This window comes from Diuraphis noxia, unplaced genomic scaffold (assembly GCF_037042655.1).
Source record: "Diuraphis noxia isolate RWA-SAM2 unplaced genomic scaffold, SU_Dnox_SAM2 contig0005, whole genome shotgun sequence".
Lineage (NCBI taxonomy): Eukaryota > Metazoa > Arthropoda > Insecta > Hemiptera > Aphididae > Diuraphis > Diuraphis noxia.
The window spans coordinates 34,518,258-34,536,993 of record NW_028301715.1 but is presented as its reverse complement, the minus strand read 5'-3'; the positions used below and the strand labels follow the sequence as shown (position 1 = coordinate 34,536,993).

Sequence of the window (18,736 nt, the reverse complement as noted above, 5' to 3'; positions counted from 1 at the left end):
ACACTTATCATGCTGGCCGGCGGTCGCTAAAGAGTGCTAAATCCAAAAATGTTGTAAAAAAAATAGTACTTATTTCCAGATATTCATTCTTTATTTAGTATTAACAATTTCATTAGTTTTAAACTTTTAAAGGCTTTTATTAAGCTCTAGATAATAAATATGTATATAAAATATTGTTCGATCTCCATTAATTGTTGAAAAATTAAATAGTTTAAATTAAAAAACAGGCAGCAGATATTATCATGTATACTGTAACCAAATATGTATCTCGGTTTCAAGCTATACGTTTTTATTCTGATGATACGACACGATTAAAGAAAACTATATTCTTGCCAGTCACAAAATTTAAAAGTAGGTTGAATGCGGATCAAATTATTCAAAGAGATCATCATATTTTTAAGGTAAATTATAGATAGGTTATGTTCTAGTATGTACCTAACAAGTATAAAATTATCATTGTTGTAGACATGTGGATTTTCTGAACTATATTCTTGGCAAAGACAACATCTTAACAATGAAGAGTATATTTTACATGATGGACCACCATATGCTAATGGCTCAGCACATATTGGCCATGCCATAAACAAAGTAGTAACTTTTTAAACTGTATTAGATTTCTAAAATAATTAATTTATTGTTTTGCACAGATACTTAAAGATATTACTATACGTTCCAAACTTGTAAATGGAAAAAAAATTAATTATATTCCAGGATGGGATTGTCATGGTTTACCCATTGAATTAAAAGCTGAAAAGATTCATGGAAACAAATGGAAGGATTTTGGTCCATTGCAAGTACGGAAAAGTGGTACGAAATTATAATCATTAAAAAAATGTCTGGTTAATAATTGAAATTTTGAAAAATCTAATGTAAACACATAAATATTTTTTCAGCTAGAAAATATGCTTCAAAAGAAATAGAAAAACAAAAAACTGTTTTTAAGTCATGGGGTATACTTGCCGATTGGGAAAATAATTGTTATTTTACTTATGATAAAAATTATGTCAAAAACCAAATTCAGCAGTTCTTTAAATTATATAAAAAAGTAAATTTATATATGAAGTCTCCTAAACATTTTTTTAAAAGCTAATTTATTATTTATAGGGTTTAATCTATAGAGATCTCAAAACAGTTTACTGGTCACCTTCATCAAAGTAATATTTTTCAATTTAACTATTTGGCATTTACCAATATTTATCTTACCTTAAAATTTTTTAGAACTGCACTAGCTGAAGCAGAACTGGAATACAACCCTAATCACCAAAGTAAATCAGTCACTGTCAAACTTAAACTATGTCCATCTACTCTTTCAGTAGATTTAAGTAATTATAACAGTGAACCAATTTATGCGCTTATTTGGACTACTACACCATGGACATTACCAGGAAATATTGCTGTTGTGTACTCACCAAATTTATTATACTCTTTTGTAAAAATTCAAGATACCCTTGGTGTATATTTGATTGCAACTGATTTAGTTGACAATTTAAGCACCAAAATAGAAAAAACAATTGAAATCATTACAACAGTTAAAGGTATGGGCCTATTAGCTATTAATTCATTTTTATAAACATTTATAGAATAGCTTTATAGGTCAGCATCTCAGTGGTTTAAAATATAAAAGTTTAAGAAATGGTGAAAATGATAAACAATTTTTGGAAGGTGACCATGTGACTATAGACAAAGGTACAGGATTAGTTCATACTGCACCAGCATATGGACATGAAGATTTTTTAATTGCATTAAAACATAAAGTACCCATTGTGAGAATCCAAAATTATTTCATTACTTAAATTTTATTTATTTTATCTATGAAATTCTGAATAATTTGTGATTAAATTTTCTAGGAGTGCCATGTAGATGAGAATGGTATTTTTATGCCACAAACATGGTCAGAACTTAGAGGATTACCCGTTTTAGACATTGGAAATGAAACTGTGTGTTCATTGTTGAATGATAAAATATTGCATACAGAAATTTATGAACATAGTTATCCTTATGATTGGCGCACCAAATTGCCTGTGATTGTTCGTGCTAGTAAACAATGGTTTTTGGATACAGCAGCAATTAAAAACCAATCAATTGTAAATACTTATATTTATCTAATACAAATTACCTATAAAGTATTCATTGAATTTGCTAGGTACTACATATTTTATCAACAAATATATATGATTTGTTTTGTTTTGTAATATAATAAAATAAAATAATTTTTAATACAATTTTCTTTGGAATAATATAACAATATCCCAAAGACCAGAATAGTATTCATAGATTAAACTTTTTGAGTAATAAATATGGTTTAAGTTTAAAAACATCTAAAAATATAAATCTTAATAATTCATAAATTAACATATAAAAGTAATATTTTTTTGTCAATATTTCAAATTTGAAATCCAAAAATACTAGTTACAAAATTAAATTTGTTTTTATTATTCAACCTTCACACTAATATTTCTAAAATAAAAAAAATCTTAAATGAACGCATGTTAAGTTATTATTGCTTATTTATTTTATAATATATATGGTATGGTAATGTATAGCTAAATTTTAATAATTTATTTTAAATTTTTTCATAATGTAAGGAATGTTTGAAAGACATAAAAATTTATCCTGAACTTGGTGGAAGTCGTAATGCTCTTTTAACACTAATTGAAAAACGACCATATTGGTGTATATCCAGACAACGTTCATGGGGTGTACCCATACCTGTATTATACGATGAATTAGATAATACAATAATAGATGAGTAAATATTTAAATTTCTATATTTTTAATCTAATTCTTTAAATTTTACCATCTTTTGTCAGAAAATTGTTAGACCAATATTATACATTATTAGAAAAAGCGGGGCAAGATTTTTGGTGGATTCATGATGTCCAGAAATTGGTTTCAAACACGCCGCACAGTTCAGAAAAATTAAAAAAAGGACTTGTATGTTCAGATGTATTAATTTTCTTTTTTAATTATTATTTATATATTTTATTATAATTGCTTAACAGGATATTCTAGATATTTGGTTCGATAGTGGAGTTTCGTGGAGCTGTGTATTAGGTGATGACAAAATTGCTGATTTGTATATGGAAGGTGTGGATCAATGCACAGGCTGGTTTCAGGCATCTCTCATGTCATCAATTGCCCTTAGAAATGTTTCACCATTTAAGTAATGAAACATTTTTAATTTCAGCTTAATATTTCATATTTATTCAAAAATTTTAGATCTTTGTTCGTACATGGTTTTGTTGTGGATAAAAATGGTAGAAAAATGTCTAAATCTATTGGGAATGTAATTGATCCTCAAGACATAGTAAATGGAAATTATGACAAATCAATTAATGGAATTGACATACTCAGGTAGGCTAGATGATACTATGGATTAAGTTATTCATATATTATTTATTTTTTATTTTTCTGTACTACATTATTAGATGGTGGGTTGCTAAACATGGATCGCACCAAACTAATATTCCAGTTACAAAAGAAACATTCAGTGATAGTAAACAATCAGTGGATAAACTTCGTCTTATTATCCGTTTTTTACTTGGATCACTTAATAATATCAAAGATAATAATTTTATACATGGTACTAAACATCTTAGATATTTAGATAAATATATGATGTTGGAACTCAAATCATTTGAAGATGAAACAAATAAGCTTTATAATACATTTCAGTATAATAAAGTATGTGCTAAACTATTACACTTTGTGACAAATCAAGTTTCTGGACTATATGTACATCATATCAAAGATAGGTATAATTATAAAAAAAAATTGAAATCTTAAATGATCTCAACTGTACTCATAAACCTACCTATTATTTAGGCTCTATTGTGATCCTATAGAATCAGATGAACGACTTGCGTGTACAGCAACATTACAAGCCATATTAGAAACTCTTCTCAAACATATAGCACCAATTTTACCTCATTTAGCAGAAGAAGCATTTTCCTATTATCCACTAAAAAGTACTTTCAAATCTTATTTCATGGTTATTTAAAAATATTAATTTTTATAAATTTAAACTATTTTAGGAAACACCACATTTTTTAAAACATCCATGATAAATCTTAATCAAGTAGCTATTCCAGATTCAGAACAAGTAATATCAATTATGGAAAATGCTTTAATGATTAAAAATAAAGTATCCAATTTGCTACAAGGGAAAAATTCACTTGAACAATCAATAGTTATTGCATTACCTGACAAGACATTCAATTTATTAAAGGTAAAAATATTTATAAATATATAAAATAACAATTATTGAAAATCTTATAAAAAATAAAAATTGGGGAACTACCTCTACTATATATACTGAATGTACCTTATCATGTTCCATGAAGATCATTGTAATGGATTAATTAAATTTAAATTTAATCATAAATTATAAATCATATATTATATTGTATATGTAAAACAATTCTGACCAAATACCATCTATCAGCCTATTTTTATTAAATTTATATTGTTTTTACCTAGTAATTTATTTTTCTATAAGTAATACAATAAGTTAAACTAACTTACACAAAAATATTACTTGTCTTATAGTATGAAGTAATTTATTACTTTAATATTATACCATTTATAAAACATATTTATTAATTTTATATACTATAGCAGCATTCCATAGATCGGTGTAAATAGGTCCATGGAATAAATAGCATAAAATGAATCTAAATAATTTTAAATTGCATTGTGTAAAGTATAAAATAATATTCATACTGCCGAAAAGTTTCAAGTTCATGAGATTATTACTTTTTGAAAAGTAAAAAATGAAGATAAATCATCATTCAACTTTGAATATCTAATTTCTTAATTTAATAATTTGAATTTCAAACTTTCATAGAAATCAGTCTACTATTAACTTTTTTTAAATTTTAGTTAGAAAAACTTCAAAATCTAATATTATTAGAAGTCGACTAGTTTATTAATGGAATTCCTGAGAGTTCATGGTCATCAAGTATTCATAACATGGCATTTAACATAAATTCTTCATTGAAGATTATAAAAACTAAAATGAAGGCCAATTATATTTAAATTTTATCTTATACTTTTTTATTCAATTATTAAAGTTATCCATAAAGATGTTTAAAAAATGTTTAGTTATTCTATAAAATTAGTATTAAAGTGTTGTGCATTATTCTCAAAATAAAAATGTTTCATAACATTGCGAAAAAATATGTTGATAAACAAGTGATAAAAATGAATATATAATTTATTTATATTTGACATAAGTGCAACACATATTATTATGATTTGTGATTTTATTTTAGATTTTACACCCTAAAAACAATGCTAGAAAATCTGACTTAATCGAATTATTTCAAGTAAATTCAATTGATTTAATTCTTAATGATACAATTGATATTAAAACAAGGGGCACAGAAGGAATTTTATGCAAACGATGTCGTAGATGGTCATCAGAAAAAGAAGATGATTTATGTAAGCGATGTGAAGAAATAGTTAATATCTTTTATTCAAAATAGATGGAGTTAATAATTTTAATGTAAGTTAATTATACAATTATACGAATAATATTAATACTGTATTGAAAACTTAAAAAAATAGAAATTATTGTATTTTAGGCTTTTGATATCCTGAAACCTCTTGTGTCAGCTATCCAATTGTATGTAATAAGTCGTCCATCGACATTTGTAGTATATGAACCACGTTGAACGAGAATAGCATCCTCTCCATTGTTATTAGACTGTAGTTTACCCATTTTCTCTTCTCCTGTACCATCATCCAACTTATAACTGTAAGATATTTGATTAAAAGTAAAATAACCTGATTATTGTATATTATGTGAATTACTTTACCGTGATAGGAATTGACCAGAGTCATCTCTTTTATTTGTTAGAGACACTATCTCAACTGGGTTGCATTCAATTAAATTAAGCACAGTACAACCAATTACCAACAAAATTACCTAAGAGATACAACATATAAAATTTTATTTTATTTAATTTTTATCAATTAAATATTATAGTCTAAAAGTATAAAAAAATTACTCACGAATTTCATTGTAATCGACATTAGAATCGAATTATGTGGAGCTGATTGTATAAGCTATTCAACCATTAGAAGACTGCAGTATAAAATAAATTCCTCACTACTTATTACTATTTTTTTTTTTTATACCATGTGATATTGCCTTGAAGATTAAACAATGAATTATGTTTCGGGGTGTCAAACTGGTTTTACTAATGTATTCTTAAATATACATATATTATAAACATACAAATATATATATATATATTTAGCAGTGTTCGCAGAACATCTATTATCGTTGGACAATTTGTATGTGACAGAATTAAACAGTTTTTAAATGTTTGAAAAATGTATAATGCAAAAGTAAGCGGATATAAAATTATATAAATTATAATGTCACATATAAGGTAGTATAAAGTTTTATTAACATTAACCTGTTCTACTACTTTTCTTATGACCTTACACTTGGTTATTTTAAGTTAATATTACATTAAATATAAGTTATTGTTATTCTCTAACTATTGAATAATAATTTAAATTATAAAAAATTGTAAAATTTTGATTATTTAACAAAAATATCACAATACAAGTATCAAAATTTAATAATAGATTGATATGATTAAAATAAAATAAAACAATACAATAATATTGATAAAATTAACTAGATAAATAAATATTGAAAACAAATTGAATTAGAATTCAAAAATGAATTTTAGTACATTGAGCTGCAGATAAGATAAAGTATAATAAAATACAAAAACATACATATCGTTTTCTGAATAATTTTTATAATAGGCAATACTTTTTATATTTTAAAATGTTGAACACATTTATTATTAATTTGTTTTTTTTTTTACTTAGTTTGAATTTGTTGGTGTTTATCGAGTTTTTTTTTGTTATATGATTCAAACTCAAAACTAATAAAATTAATAATATCTTGGAAGCAATACAATAATTGTTTGCAATAAATACTAGTTATTGAAATTAAATGTTAAATTTAAATGTTATCAATAGTTGTAGAAAAATTAATTTTTATATACCTATTATATTATACATATAATTTTGTTTTATTAGTTAAACTTTACATTACAACATGCTCAATCACTTAATTCACTTCATACTATTAGTAGTGGCATCATAACGTTATTCAATTATTTCAACATAATTGGCTGGAAACAGACCATATTGACCTTTGCATAATCCTCTCCACCAACCTTTATCAATCTGAAAAATTAAAATATTACATAACTATAGAATATTTAACTGAACATCTGTCTTAAATGCATCTTAAACTAAAATAATAATTTATTGATTATGTATGCAATACATATAATTAAATGTTATTCAATTATAGTTGTGCACACCCCGGTACCTCCCCCCCCCACAAGTTCCTGACATTTTGTATTTTGAAAAACTGTATGTTCCAGATTCAAGGCCCATATTTTGTCTAATGTGACTAAATAAAATGTAATTTTTGTAAATATATTAATATTTGACAAATCTGTATACTAAAATTGTATTATTAAAACAAAATATAAATAATACTACATCAAGAGGAAATAATTGATAAATTAATAGTTATAAAATAATAAAGAAGTTTGTAATATATTTATTTATATGCAGCTATTAATGGGGTAGCAATTTAAGTAATACACATAAATATGTCATCATAATGTCATAAATTAACAATTGTTAAATTGCGTAATATAAATATTATAATTTATATTAACAAAATTAAAGTAATTTACATAATATAATATTTTATGTTTAGTTAATTGACTTATAAATTGAGGACCCAAAAATATAATATATACTCCCGAATCAGATCTGTGCGCGCCTATAAATTCAATATTTTCATAAAGTTAAAAATTATAATATAGTATACGTTTAAGTTTTTACCATTTCAATGTTTGTCACAATATCATCAGGATCAAAACTTATTTCATCATCAGCCGCTATAAAATATATAAATTATATCCATATATTAATCACTCAATATAAATTATGTTAAAATAAGATATACTTTTAATAAATTATTTATGAGTATAAAAGGAGAAATGTTTTATTATTTATTTAAGCTATCATGTTACAAATATTATTAATTAAAATAAATGTATAATACGCATATTGAAAACCTAAATAAATAAAAAACCTCTTAAGTATACTTTATAAAACAAAATCTACACTTACATGCTTGATAATCATATAAAGCCACAGCTATATATCCACCTTCAGGATCTTCTTCAGATACTGCACCATTCTTAAGTTGCTCATGAAGTTTTTGTTCTTCTAACTGTCTTTCTTCTTCAAGTCTATTTTGCTCTTCTTTTTTCTTGGCCTCTTCTTCCAATTTAAGCTTAGTTGTCTCTTCTAGTTTCTTCTTAATCATCTCTTCTTCTAGTTTTTTCCTTGCTGATTCTTCTTCTAGTTTTTTCTTAGTAATTTCTTCTTCTAGTTTTCTCTTTATTGATTCTTCTTCTAATTTTTTTCTTGTTGCTTCTTCTAATTTTTTCTTATCTTCTATTATTTTTTCTTCATCTTCTTTATTTTTTAGTTCAGCTCTAGCTAAATCTTCCATTTTTTTCTTCTCGTTCTCTTTTTTTAATAATTCTTCATTCATTTTTTTCTGTTCTTCCAATTTTATCCTCTCACATTCTCTCCTTATTTCTTCATTTCTTCTTTCTTCCTCCTTCTGCTTCTGTTCTAGTAAAATATTTTCTTTTTCAATTCTAGATTGTTCTTTTTGTTTACGCTCTTCTTCATCTGCAGCGATTCTTTTTAATGCTATCTCGTCATTTTTCACAAATGGTTGAATAGTTGCGCCAACTACAACAGGAGGACGAATAGATTCACTGGATATGGGTAGATCTTCTTCATCAGAATCAATTTTCTAAAATATCAATGATTATAGTTCATCAAAAAATTATTGAGTAAAATTGTATTAACAATAATAATAATAAATTATTTAACAAGGTGTAGAATCAATTAAATGTTTTGAAAATATGACTTATTAAGATAAATCAAATATGTGGATAACCATTATTTTAATCATTCCTGTTTTTTTGTTAATCAAGTATATTACATTAGAACACTATCACAGAATTTGGTATTTTAAAATGTTAGAATAGCAACTCCATCAAGTTATGACCTATGGGTTATCTTAGACTTACACTTATTTGTACTGCACAAGGTAATAATTTTATAGTTATACCTATAGTATTTTAGTATTTATCATTTAAATTAATAATAGTTGGAAAACAGATTAAAAGTAAAATTGTAATTATTATTTATAAATTCATACAAGTAAGCCTAAAGATTTATAATAATCAAGGGGAAAAACAAATAATTGTAAATAAAATTAATTAGAATAAAATCTTGACCTTGTTTTTAATGTGATTTGAAGATTGACCTCTTGATAATCTATAAAACTAACAACTGTGGTTCAATTGGGAAAACTTTTTAACTGCAATTTCCATTAGAAAATGTCCAGTAATGTGTAAATAATAATTAAAAACAAAAATGTCCCGATAAAAGGATTTTTTTCCGAAAAGAAAAATGATTATTGTTTTCTCTGACTATTATTATTAAAATCTATAAATAGTTATTTTGATGGAAATATTATTTTAGTATATTAGTGCGAACATCACTGATTAAGTGAAATTTCTGCCTAACAGTTTCAATCGTTACATTTTATGTTATCTAAGACGGTCAGATCGGATAGGGGAGAAAAAGCCTTATATTATAGAAGGATTTGAAACAGAGCTCATGAGATTAAACATTTTGCTGGCTTCATTACGTCACAGTAAAATACTTAGTTTTAGAATACTTAGAATAGAGGTACTCAAACTTTCTACGGTATGACCAATTTTGGCAATACACGACTTACTGACTAAATTTTTTTTTCGTCAATTATCACTATTTTAGTGATAACTTATTGTCTAACAGCAGAATCTGGTAACATGTCGCAGATGCAATTTTGATAATCATAGATAATTACATTTAATCATAGATGTAAGCTTTAGTTACATGAAAAATACTAAATCATATTTGTTTAAACTTACACATTATATTATCTTTTTTATATTGACATATAATATATAAATATTACTAAACTTAATATAACCCATCAAAAGTATAATCAAGAACTACAGTTTGGGAACCTCTGACCAAGAATATTTACTCACAAACCACTTCGGAAAACTACATTAAATACACAAAAATCATGTTCTTATTTACAATAAAAATAAACTAATTGGAGATGGTATTTTTTTATAATATAACCTTGTTTTGGGACTGATATTTTTCAAGAACTAGCGAATCACTAATTACTCCACTTAATTTTAAATACTGATATTGAATATTTGAGAAAAATATGATCACTTTTTTTGGTTCATTTTTAAAAATTATTTTAGTGTAATTTATAGCACTTACGGTAATTGGAGTGTTTTTTTTAACTTGTTCTGGACCATCAAGAAGCTTTTGTTTCTGTTCTTCTTTCTCTTGTAATTCTTTTAAACGTTTTTCTTCTCTTTCGCGAGCTTCTTTTTTTTCTTGCACTTCTCTTTGTTTTCTTCTCTCTTGTTCTAATAAACGCCTTTTTTCATTTTCCTCTTCTTCTTGCTTAGCCATATTTTCAAATTTTGCTCTTAGACTTGATGGTTTAATACTTGCTAAAAATAAAAAATTTTATTAACTACTGATCAAAAAGAAAATGGCTTGAAGTATGTTTAATTTAAAAGTTTTAAAAGATGAATTTTGAAAATTGCACTTAAATGTAATTTAATACATACTGATCTCTGGTTTCTGTTTTTGATAATTTGTCCCAACCTGACCAGAACTTTCATTATAATTATGAGCGGATTTATCTATCCTATCATTTTGAACACCAAATTTTCCTCCAAAACCCTATAAATTGTATAATTTAATAATTTAAAATTTAAATATTTCATTAAAAATGACTTACTTTACTATGGTCAACTTGACTTTGATGTTTTTCAACAGTTTCTACACTATCCCACCCAACAGCAGACTTATCTTGACGATCTGACTGTACACCAAATTTTCCACCAAAACCAACAGCGTAATCTATTGACCATAAAAATGTAATAAAAAACTAGTTATTTAAAAACTATTAATTTAAAATCATACCTTTTTGTGACTCATGCTTTTGTAATTTTTCCACATAGTCCCAACCAACAGCACTCTTATCCTGTCGATCAGCTTGTACACCAAACTTTCCACCAAAACCAGCACTATAATCTTTTTGTGATCCATGTTTTTCCACTTTTTCTTTATGACTCCAACTCACAGCACTCTTAAATATTATATAAAATTGTAAATAAAACCATTTTTAAGGACATGTGTCGTATAATAATAACTGTATTATATTTTAAAAACAAATTAATTTATTTAAACATGAAAACTGGCAATACCTTATCAATTCGATCTGTTTGAACACCATATTTACCACCAAAACCTGAACTATAGTCAGTCTGTGAAGCGTGCTTAAAGTGAGGTGTAGTATAGTCGTGACCAACAGCCGATTTATCCATTCTAACGAAAACACAAATATATAATATTATATTATAAAAACATATTTATTGTTAAAATAACCATACCTGTCAGATTGCACACCAAATTTACCACCATATCCAAATGCTGCTTGAGGCCCTTCTTCCATTTCTTTTTTCTTTAGAACTTCATGAGCTTTAGTCACTTCTTCACGTAGTTGACTCATGCTAAACAAATAATAACAATAAGTGAAATTAATACAAACTCCAATAATATACAACAAATAAAGTAACCAACTCGACATGATCTAATACACGTCCAGAACCAGGAACTGTGCGAGAGCCCCATCTCTGCTCTTCTTCGCTCACGTCATTCACAAAATCTGGATCTGTCTCCCAGTCATCATCCGCGTTCTCGACTGGTATCTCAACGTTAACTCCAGCTGACGACTTCCACATAATGTTCTTCAAAAACTCTCCTAGACCACTCTATAAATCCATATACAAAATTGCTTATTTATAATCTATTATGTTATACTAAAAACGTCTTTACGAAAAATCAAATGATCATGAAGTTTGAAAACTTAGCCACATATATAATATGAATAGTGAGTAATGTGATTATTATTTATTATAATATAGTTTATTACTGTTTAGTGCACAGATAAGTGTATTTAGTGTCACGGAATAAACAAATAACTAGTGTACACGACAACTATTACTGTATACACTACGGACTAAGATAAAGATAGAAGAGTCTGTGATAGAGTCGTCTGTTATCTAATCAACAATATCGCCATAAAAAGAAGATGACAAAAAAATCATGGAAATAATATTCTTCATTATCTTTTTTTTTTTTTTCTAAAAAAAGAATGACTTTTTTGCAACAACAATTATTTCGAAATCTCAGAACAGCGTCCGCGCACGCCAGACATGAGACAATATACGGTTTTGTGAAAATGACAAAACAATTTGTGGTCGAACCGGTTGTTAATAAGTAGTAACAGCACATTACTATTTGATATATATTTTTATTGTAACAATTTAACTGTTGTTATGTTTAAGTGTAATCATAATACCGTGTGTATCCAATACAATATAATATACATATTAATATTATTATTACACCTATTAATATATTGTGCGCAACGACGCGCGCAAAGGTGCAACTGGTGCCAGTTTCACACCAATTACACACGCGTCGTTATTGCGACTGGCCGTCGGTTTGGATGTTTCGACGCGTTTTCGGTCTATTAATGAAATCCCCGGTCGTGACGCGGTCACAATATTATTATGTGTTTGGACGGCATTCACTGTTCACGTTATGCATCGCGATCTATATAGAATATTGCCTATATTGTATGTTATGTACATACTTTGTGTTTAGATGTTATTATTATATTATTGACAAACGCCCTAGAGAACGTTGCGAGATTGAAAATCGTGTCGAAAACGGACTGCACGACGCCACCACGGGCACCACGTACATCGCATTACAATATACAAGGTGATACTACAACAGAAATGTTCAAAATCTAATTTTTGGAATTGTTTTATACTAAAGATAATTACTGCCTAACATCATATTTTCAAATGAGCACTTTTTAAAAAAATATTCCAATGTTGAAACTGAATGCGTATTCCTCATTTATTGATACGTTTATACTAAAAAAAGATCCTCTTTAAAAATGGTTTCACCAAAATATTAAACTCCAAATCAAATATATTCCAAAACTCTTATCGTGAACCTTAGTGCGAAAAGTTATATTATTCAAAAACTATACTGTCTTGTTCGAATTTTAGTTTATAAAAATTTCCAAAAAATGATCCGCTAAATAATTTACAGTAGAATGCGAGGGATTGATATTTTTAAAAACAGAACTTTGTATCCCCGCCGAACATTTGCTGAATATGTATAGTCAGAAAAATATCGAGAATTTTAGGAACTTATGATTAAGTTTGAATTATAATTCAAAAATGTCAGAAATCAAATTTTGAATGATATTATTATCAAAGAAAAAGGATGAATCATCATCCTTTATGGCCAGATAGTGGGTAACTAGTCATGTAATTAATAATTTATTATATTAAATTATATTTATAAATTTCGATTTCGATTTTCCATTGGATATAGGTAATAGTATAAAAGTATAATACAGGTAGATGATAATATGTCAGTGGCGTAAAGATTGGATAGTAGGCATGGGTCGATTGCGCCTCAAACAAATTTTGTATTTTAAGGTCAGGATACCTACCAATTTCGCTGCTTAAAGTTAGGCCTGTATGTTAATTGCTTTGTTTATATATTATAATATGTTTATTAAGTACCTACCTATATTTAAATGTACTAACTATTGACGCCTACTGTATAATAATTAAAAAATGTATGTAGGTATAATGTATATATTTTAATTAATCTGAAAAAAAAATTCTATAAAAATATAAATTGGGTAATGTAGGAACATTATTGACATTCATGTAATCATGTTAATTGTATTCTAATAAAAATAATGTCATGTGTATTATTCGCTAATGAAATAAATATTGTTATTTAGCGGAATCGGTTTATCAACTCAAAAAATAATCGAGCGTAATATATTAATTAATGACTGATGTATAAAAAGGTAAAGCAAAATTTTTGTAAATTTTCAGGGTAGCATTATAGGAGGATTAGGAGCTCAATGACAAGGCTTCCCAAACTCTCAACATTTTAATTAACGGGATAAAAATATACGTTAGATCGTTATTTATACAATGTATGAGATAATCGCCTTGAAGTTGCAAATTTATGTCATTGAATTTTGCGAATAAATCGGTCATATTATAAGTGATATTGCCCCCTTATCGCTCAAAGCGAGCCCACCACTTACCGGAGGGTGATATCACCCCCTTTAAGAAGCACTGTTATACATTTATAATAATGACATTTGTGTATTAATATTTTACTACACTCATGGTATGAACACAACTCTAAAAAACAAAATGATTAAGATTAACATAAACTATAGTAGTATAGTAGATTAAATTAAAATAAAATAACTATCAAGTTTCCCAGAAGCGCACCATAAATATTGTATTTGACTTTCCCGGTATCTAGTGATGTTGCAGAGCAGAACGATAGTTTTTAAAACTATAAATAATTAAGAACTTTTGAAGAAATACCATTGATAGCCAAGAGTGTCTTCGAGATTTAGATTTAATCCCGATCGAAAAAGATGATAGCCAAAATTACACTTAGTGAATTAATTGATCACTTTGAACAAAAACGAATGTAGTCTATTTCAAATATTTTATTTTTTCATCAAATTTATTGTCGATGAATTACTTAATATTGTTATCATTGTACTTTTTATGAATTTCAATAGGAGAGAATTTTATTTTTTTTATTTTAAGAAAATAAGAAGCTCCAGGAGATTTTATTCCACGGTCCCTAAAATCGCAGTTACGCCACTGTAATACTGTAATGGGTATATATGTAATAAAATATTGTAAGTTTATAGTATATTATTATTATTGCGGTGTTCCGGTCGTTGCTGATCGTATTATTATGACGTTATACTTGTATTGTAAATGCGCGCCACATTGACCAACGACCGCGGATTTACGTAAATTATTATATTTTATTAATATAACACCTATTATAATATTTTATCGTTATGGTATTCTATCGCGTATTGTGTATCTCACGTGTGTCGTTGGTTGTGGTATTTTCGGTGATTCCGTGGGTGGTGGGTGCTGAAGGTGGTTATTGCAGCGGCGATGGCGGCTCGCTTAGGGATATCTTAAATCTTTCGACTTTCGTATAAATAACTGTCACGTCCACGACAAACGTATACTTCACTGTCGTATCTCCGCAGGATAACAACTCGAGTTCAACACGCAAATATTTAAAACAACATATCATAATATTATATCATCCGATTTGTCGTTGACTTTTAGACTCGATTCTTTTCAGCCGTCGTTGTACATTCGCGACCCAATAACGTTTTCGATTCATCGCGAAAAAGTTTATTCATTTTATACCTAACTTACCTGTTAGTCACAACTATTGTGTCTTAACGGACCGACTGCGCGCACTTGTTTGGATCCGTTGAAGCAGTCTTTAGACAACTCTAATACTATATATATCATATATATTCACCAATTCACTATGATTGGAGTACTCGTGAGTATAATAATTGTATATTTATATAATGATATAATACCTACTTTGCTAAAAGTACATTGGTAGTTCAATTTATACATCACATGACACAAGTGTCGTCGAATTATAATATACAATGGAGTGTAGACAATTAGTATAAATTGCTATGTTAGTAAATAAATGATACAGGAACGGGTGTCAGTATTGTACAGTTCCCAACCATTCCCGGTTTTTAAACGGGAACAAAAAGAGTTTAGACAATACTAGTTTAATATTATTATCGATAAATTTTCGAATGATATATATTTAAATTTTACCGACAATTTTTGTATAGTAGTATGCCATTTCGAATGGGTAAGTTTATTTTTATACTAAGAATGCTATGCAGTATAATTATTATTTTGTAGACTTTTCGAAATCTAAATTTGTAATCAGTTATAATAAATTAGTTTACTACTTATTACACGTATAATATATACATATATGGCTAATTCCCTTATTATATGTATGGCTAGATAGTATATACTGTATATTCTTATATAGAAATTCATACACTTATATTTGTAATAATAATATTATTCGAAGCTCAAAAGACAAAAACATATGTATAGTATTAAATCTGCATTCTCCGTACACAAAGTTAGCAGTTAGCATTCCTGCAAAAAAAGGTAGACATGGGGAAAAACTTGTTGGAAAACGTTCCAAAATCTATCGCTTATTATCGGGAAAGTTATTTAATCATGAATATGTTTTTTTTCTATTACAATAAATTTAAAAAAAAAAAAATTATTTGGCGTTATATATTATTTACTCGTAATATGTATGTCACACTTGAAAATTTATGAAAATTCATAATGTAACGGATGATACCGATTTAATTCTGAGATACGCGTGTTTGGGTTTACCCATATTATTATCATGGTGGTTGGAGGTACATGACTATTTTATTGGGATAAGCGACTGGGCTGTTTGAAAAACTAGTTCAGTGTATAATGTGTATTATTGTAAATCGAAATATTTGATTTGCTGACAAAATCATTTTTGTCGGTCTGTTGTACTCAGGTAATTGTTTTCGCGGTCCAAGCCATGGCAGTGCTGGCCGGAGGCGCCCGGTACCCGTCCGGACTGAATCCAGCCCTATGTCCTAATTACCCGCACTGCGACAACGCGCTGTTGGCGGCGTACGCTCAACCAGCGAACGGCAACGATTACAACGACCACTACACCAACAACAACGCCGGCCAGTATTCCGGTTACCAGCATCACCCGTCAGAGGCGTCTCACTACCACCACAACCAGCCACTGGTCCCGGCGCCGTACACCGAGCCCGGTTACCCGGCCGGTCTCTCGTCCTCCAACTGCCCCAACTACCCGTACTGCTCACACCAGGTACCGGCCGAGGCGCTCAGGTACGCGCATAAGAGGTATCCGTCCGGCGTCAGCCCGCAAAACTGCCCCAACTATCCATACTGTCACTGACGGTCCATCGCTTAAAATCTAATACACTATGATAATACTATTAAGTTACGCCCAATGTATGAATTATAGTATAATATTGTAATATCATTATTGTAATATAGTGATGATGACGCGCACGCCACAAGCACGAAATACATATTTTATGAATTTTACTGTAGATTCTTATTTTGCCAACTCAATTGGGATCCCCTTGATATAATTACAATTCCAATAGCTAACAGGAGATAATAGATAAATCAATTTAATCACTTGTTTAATATGTTATTTTTTCAAATATTTTTCTGATCTAAACCAATAAAAATTTGATATCTCCAACACAGTGTCTGTAGTGTTTCTTAAATTTCGATAAAACGAGAGTTTACTGTTTATAAAAGCATTATTGGTACTTCCTTTATGTTTATAGCTAAAATCAAAACATATGTTATATACATATACTTATATACATTTATATATAAGTAGTAAGTACATGTTTTATATTGCACATCACCTGTTAACCCGATTAATTATAATATGTAATATAATTCCCATATTATATTTAAATGCTGAGGTGCTGCAGCGTTCACCATACTATATTATAGTTAATTATTATTATTATATTATTAGAATACATCTCGTGACTCATAATATTTTTAAAAATGTAGTTACTACGAGTTATTATTTTAATTTTAAACAACTTTACTTATATATACATACCTTATATAAATATACATATTACACATTTACATATACACTATACTATATAACATAACTATTGTCTATTGATTATGTCAATTGTGCGTATAATATTGTTTCGTTTAAGTATTCCAAATATTTGTTTTTTAATTTTATATGTTTTAAACAATTTAACAGTACCTACATTATATGAATAATATTATTATATCGACACAATAAATATATTACGTACACATAATATTATAGATTTAACATTTGTGACTTAAAAAGTTAAAAGAGACATTACTCGATATAGCACTAAGCGCGTTCGGTAATCAAAATTATACTTAAACAGTTTTTTTTTGCACTTGAAGGTACATCTAAAGTTTTCTTTAGCTTGCGATTCGTGAACATCTTAACCAAATTTGTTAAAGGACGATGCAAAAAACATAGCGATTCTTAAATAAATCCTAGCCCCATTTTTCAATATTCAAAAATCAAAATTTAAAAACGGTCATTACCTATAATCTATATGAAGGTCTATATAATAAGAGTTGACGTTATGATTGACGTCTTAAAAAAAAAAAATTGTGTTGAAGTATAAGACGAAAAAAATATATAACTGTACTGTGTACTACGTGTAGAACATATAAATGTAGTTACTCTGCACGACAATGAATACATAATCATAACAAGTCATAGCGAGATGGGACCTGCGTATATCATAGGATGTGTTTGGTATAAAATGCCTATACTGGCCTGAATGAAACAGCAGTGGGGTATGTACAATTGTAAACATGTATTATAGTCATTTTCTACGAGTTATGCCACTGATTACTGACTACTGAGTCAGTGGGTTTCCAGAATCACGGACACAAAGACGTTACCTAATGTCATTTACATCAGTTGTACGCTGTTATATAGCTGCAGTGGCTAGTGACTAAACATGGTCTGACACTAC

The 18,736-nt window shown here is 27.9% G+C and overlaps 4 protein-coding genes across 5 annotated transcripts; 2 read left to right on the top strand and 2 right to left on the bottom strand.

Moving 5' to 3' along the window:
• The first annotated feature begins 15 nt into the window (after nucleotides 1–15).
• On the top strand, nucleotides 16–5,799 carry IleRS-m (Isoleucyl-tRNA synthetase, mitochondrial). Its single transcript, XM_015517919.2, has 17 exons — nucleotides 16–401; nucleotides 466–588; nucleotides 648–807; nucleotides 894–1,045; nucleotides 1,105–1,154; nucleotides 1,219–1,535; nucleotides 1,594–1,763; nucleotides 1,848–2,084; nucleotides 2,586–2,749; nucleotides 2,811–2,934; nucleotides 3,003–3,163; nucleotides 3,220–3,354; nucleotides 3,429–3,755; nucleotides 3,826–3,968; nucleotides 4,035–4,228; nucleotides 5,274–5,506; nucleotides 5,586–5,799. The coding sequence occupies exons 1-16, from the start codon at nucleotides 243–245 to the stop codon at nucleotides 5,484–5,486; spliced, it is 2,829 nt and encodes a 942-aa protein (XP_015373405.2). The 5' UTR covers nucleotides 16–242; the 3' UTR covers nucleotides 5,487–5,506; nucleotides 5,586–5,799.
• Nucleotides 5,453–6,477, bottom strand: LOC107168491 (uncharacterized). Its single transcript, XM_015517920.2, has 3 exons — nucleotides 6,016–6,477; nucleotides 5,820–5,929; nucleotides 5,453–5,756 (listed from the first exon to the last, which is right to left on the bottom strand). Exons 1-3 carry the CDS (start codon nucleotides 6,034–6,036, stop codon nucleotides 5,582–5,584), a joined length of 306 nt encoding a protein of 101 aa, XP_015373406.1. The 5' UTR covers nucleotides 6,037–6,477; the 3' UTR covers nucleotides 5,453–5,581.
• Nucleotides 6,478–7,034: 557 nt separating this feature from the next.
• Cortactin (cortactin) lies at nucleotides 7,035–12,231 on the bottom strand. Its single transcript, XM_089229750.1, has 10 exons — nucleotides 11,800–12,231; nucleotides 11,610–11,729; nucleotides 11,424–11,544; nucleotides 11,140–11,305; nucleotides 10,955–11,076; nucleotides 10,782–10,896; nucleotides 10,423–10,661; nucleotides 8,182–8,881; nucleotides 7,891–7,946; nucleotides 7,035–7,215 (listed from the first exon to the last, which is right to left on the bottom strand). Exons 1-10 carry the CDS (start codon nucleotides 11,958–11,960, stop codon nucleotides 7,135–7,137), a joined length of 1,881 nt encoding a protein of 626 aa, XP_089085876.1. The 5' UTR covers nucleotides 11,961–12,231; the 3' UTR covers nucleotides 7,035–7,134.
• Nucleotides 12,232–12,719: 488 nt separating this feature from the next.
• LOC107171928 (uncharacterized) lies at nucleotides 12,720–17,294 on the top strand. Of its 2 annotated transcripts, none has more exons than XM_089229754.1 (2): nucleotides 12,720–13,008; nucleotides 16,708–17,294. In XM_089229754.1, exon 2 carries the CDS (start codon nucleotides 16,732–16,734, stop codon nucleotides 17,122–17,124), a length of 393 nt encoding a protein of 130 aa, XP_089085880.1. In that variant the 5' UTR covers nucleotides 12,720–13,008; nucleotides 16,708–16,731; the 3' UTR covers nucleotides 17,125–17,294. The 2 variants fall into 2 exon arrangements, with proteins under 2 accessions (XP_089085880.1, XP_089085879.1); XM_089229753.1 differs by lacking the exon at nucleotides 12,720–13,008 and adding an exon at nucleotides 15,324–15,666.
• The last annotated feature ends 1,442 nt before the right edge of the window (nucleotides 17,295–18,736 follow it).